The sequence below is a fragment of the Colobus angolensis genome, unplaced genomic scaffold, assembly GCF_000951035.1.
Source record: "Colobus angolensis palliatus isolate OR3802 unplaced genomic scaffold, Cang.pa_1.0 Scaffold14, whole genome shotgun sequence".
NCBI lineage: Eukaryota > Metazoa > Chordata > Mammalia > Primates > Cercopithecidae > Colobus > Colobus angolensis.
In genome coordinates this window covers 10042376-10045910 of record NW_012114488.1, presented here as the reverse complement: position 1 = coordinate 10045910, position 3535 = coordinate 10042376, and the positions used below count along the sequence as shown (strand labels likewise).

Genomic DNA, 3535 nt, shown 5'->3' with positions numbered 1-3535 from the left:
ACATGGATGAAGCTGGAAACCATCATTCTGAGCAAACTATCGCAAGGACAGAAAACCAAACACCACATGTTCTCACTTATAGGTGGGAATTGAACAATGAGAATACTTGGACACAGGATGGGGAACATCACACACTGGGGCCTGTCATGGGGTGGGGGAGTGGGGAGGGATAGCATTAGGAAATATACCTAATGTAAATGACAAGTTAATGGGTGCAGCACACCAACGTGGCACATGTATACATATGTAATGAACCTGCAGGTTGTGTACATGTATATTTCAACTTGAAGTATATAACAAAAAAGTTCACTCTAAAAAGCATGGGTTAAATTATGTTACAATTGATAACACTGAACTAAAAACTCAAGTGCCTATAATAAACTAGAATGTCCCACCTAAGACTTTTGTGTACCTAAGAATTACTGGGACATCTTGTTTGACAAGTCATATATCTAGGCCTTGTTTCTAAGAGATGATAATTCAATAGGTCAGGAGTGGGGCCTGGATCTGGATCTGTATTTATAACAGTCCCCTCCCCACCCCCAAACACACAGACAATTCTAATCAGGTCTAGCCAAAGTGGTCAACTTCTGCATTTTCTTACCATTGGTTGTGTTGATAAATGTCTACCAGATTTCTCTCCCCTACAGAAAATTTCTCCTTAAGTCCCACGGACCTTCTAATTCACTTGGAAGAGTTCTTTTCCTCCTTTGTATACCTAAGTGGTTTAAAGTCTGTACATATGTGGTCTATGCATTGTTTGTCCTTATTGTTGGTGACAGGTCCTTCCCAACACACATCTCATTTCCTCAGCTAGACGGTAAGTGACTTGAAGGCAGAGAATGACATATTTGTACTGCTTGGGACACTGTTGCAAGACCTGATAATTCAAGTGCTGCCTTGACATCTCCGAGCCTCATAGGGCCCCAAGGCCTCCGCCTGAGCTCCCTGCTCTACCAAGTGTGCCCCCGCCCAGAGAGAAAGGCTCCCTGCCCTGCTGGTTTCCCCATAAGCTGAACCAGCTGCCCCTATCCAGCACCCACCCTAAAAGGCTTCAGTTCCCTGCCAGCCCACAGAATCATTCCAAGAAGCCAGCCACACCTTCTGCAGGAACCAGGGGCCACGTGACCCTCCTGTGCCTAGGAAGCCTCTCTCTCACGGTCTTGGCACCTAAGTGCAGCCCCCGTGGGGCCCTGTGTGGCACGGGGTGCCCTCCTCCCCAGGGGTCAAGTTTATGTAACTAATAAGCTGCTGTCAGTTCATTTGTCCAGTGCCCGGCACTGTGTGTTCAATCATCTGGCGCTGTTTAGGGCGGGGGAGGTTCCCTGTCTCACCAACAGAGTGAATAGGAGGTGATAGGTGCCCAGCTAGTGACGGGCTCAATGACTGTGAGCCTCGAACGGAGATGTTGGATCACATCCTGACTCTAATGCTGCACTCGGTGCTCATCCCTCCCTTGCAAGATGGGCGTGCAGAGGAGCTGGGCAGACACCGGTGTTTCTCATGCCCAGACACTGGGTCAACAAAGGAAAACAACCCAACCCAACCCAACCCAACCCAACCATGAGTCACGTTGTATTTAAAAGCAAGTGAGGCCGTTGGCCTTTCAGTTTCGAGGCTGGTTTGTCAGGCCCCATCCAGCCCAACGGCCTGCTCGCAGCCTGCTGCTCTGCTTTCCAAATGCCGCTCCACGGCAGAGCATATGTGGGAGAATAGTATTTACGCAATACAGCTCTTATCTGACAGTTGTGGAAACTCTGCAAGGATATTTGAAATATTCATGGAAATGTCTATACTGTTTATTATCAATCAGAGACATCAATCAGAGTGCTCATTTAGAGACATCTTCAGAAATCGTGAACATTAAATGGAATGAACATTTCCTCAAATAACGGAGTAGAAATTGCAGTTACCTGTCCTCAGAAGCAGCTGACCCTTCTGAAGCCCTTACCTTTTAGGGTGGCTTTCTTAAGGACCTTCATGGCATACAGCTGCCCAGCATCCAACCCCTTCACCTTCCTCACCAGGAACACCTTAGCAAGAGAAAACGGAACATCAGAAACCCGTAAGGCTTCAAACTCGCTTTCCTTATTGGATTTGACAAGGGGATACACGAGGAAGTTTAGAGCATTTTCAATAAAACAAGTACGCTGTAGAAAATCTAAAATTTTCTCCAACATTGAGGCTGCTGGAAAACGCTCAAGTTCCTATAGTGCTGCAGTGAACATCACTGTGTGTCTGTATGAAGAAGCGTCACTTGTTTTTGGTATTGGTAACTTTGCATTTTGTATCAGAAATACTACCACCCCTTATTTGGAAGACCAGTTGTTTGGAAAAGCAAACGGGAGTTTTAAGGGGGATCCTTTGGTTTCAGTATCCCTCTGTAAATCCCTACTGAGACACGGCGCTGAAAGGTATTACCAATCACACAAAACAGGCTCTATGCAATTTTCAAGAAAAGCTACTTTCTCTTACTTGAACTGTCTTCACCCAAATTTTAGCTGTGAGTAGCTTAAGAGTTCCTTTCTAATTGGCTCTTAAATATACTTATGGATATTTGACAATACTTTCCGAAATACATGCTGATGTGTATCACTGAGAAAAACAACAAAAAAAGGTAATTGAGAGCTTGAGTTTAAATTTGTATTAGTGATTTCTGAACAAACTTAGTAAACAAAACTGGAGTTCCTTTGTATAAAAAAAAATTTGCATGCAAATTAAGAAAATAGTACTTGATTTTCCTAAAAGTGTTTTCCAATAGATGCAAACATCTGCTTGCATGATGGAGACGACATAGGCACACGGTGCACTGGTGTGGCTGCCCACGCAGTGTGGCTGGAGGGCCGAGGTGGGGTGGTTCCTTCTCAAAACATCTCCTTTACTAAGCCTCAAAAAGCCAGAAAGACCGGCTACTATAGATGCCTTTGAGATGTGCTAGTTCCATGGAAACTCCAGGTGGCCCAAGTGAGCATCCGTGTGGAGCAGCAGCCTCACCTGCTGTGGGCAGAGGGACATGGCCAGGACTTTTGCACTCTTGGCTCCCCTGAGACTGGAGGGGCAATGCCTAGACATTCACTGAGTGCAGGGGCTCTAGGAGCAGGGGCTGCCGGGGCAGCCAAACTGGAGGGAGACCAACCAGCATCAATTCTGTAGGCACAAATAAAGAGGGACCGGGAAGACACAAGGTCCCTGCACGGGCACGAGGATTCACGGAGTTGCTGTATGGGTGTCACGTTCTCACCATGTGCCCCTGAAGTGACTCCTGACCTCACTGCTGCCCTGCCATCCATCCCGATCACCGTCATTACTGAATCACAGTCCCTCCCCAGGGGGGAATCTTCTAGACAATGTCCATGGGAAAGTGCCCCTAGCCCCCCTACCCAGGGTGCAGGACAGTACAGCTTCATCCTGTGCGATGAAATGCTGCCTCTCAGACCCGATTAGGTCCCAGAAAGTCACAGGCACACCCTCTTCTCCCGGGTTGTGGACTATACCATCATCAACAGTTAACATTCATCTCTGGGAGATGTAGAGA

The 3535-nt window shown here is 46.9% G+C and overlaps 1 protein-coding gene across 4 annotated transcripts in view; it reads right to left on the bottom strand.

The window, feature by feature from the left end:
* Positions 1-3535, bottom strand: part of RPS6KA2 (ribosomal protein S6 kinase, 90kDa, polypeptide 2) — a 445332-nt gene that overhangs the window by 108797 nt on the left and 333000 nt on the right. For all 4 annotated transcript variants that reach the window (XM_011934953.1, XM_011934954.1, XM_011934955.1 and 1 more), the window contains one exon: positions 1952-2033. In XM_011934953.1, coding sequence (XP_011790343.1) covers positions 1952-2033 — 82 coding nt within the window. The remainder of the gene's footprint in view (positions 1-1951; positions 2034-3535) is intronic.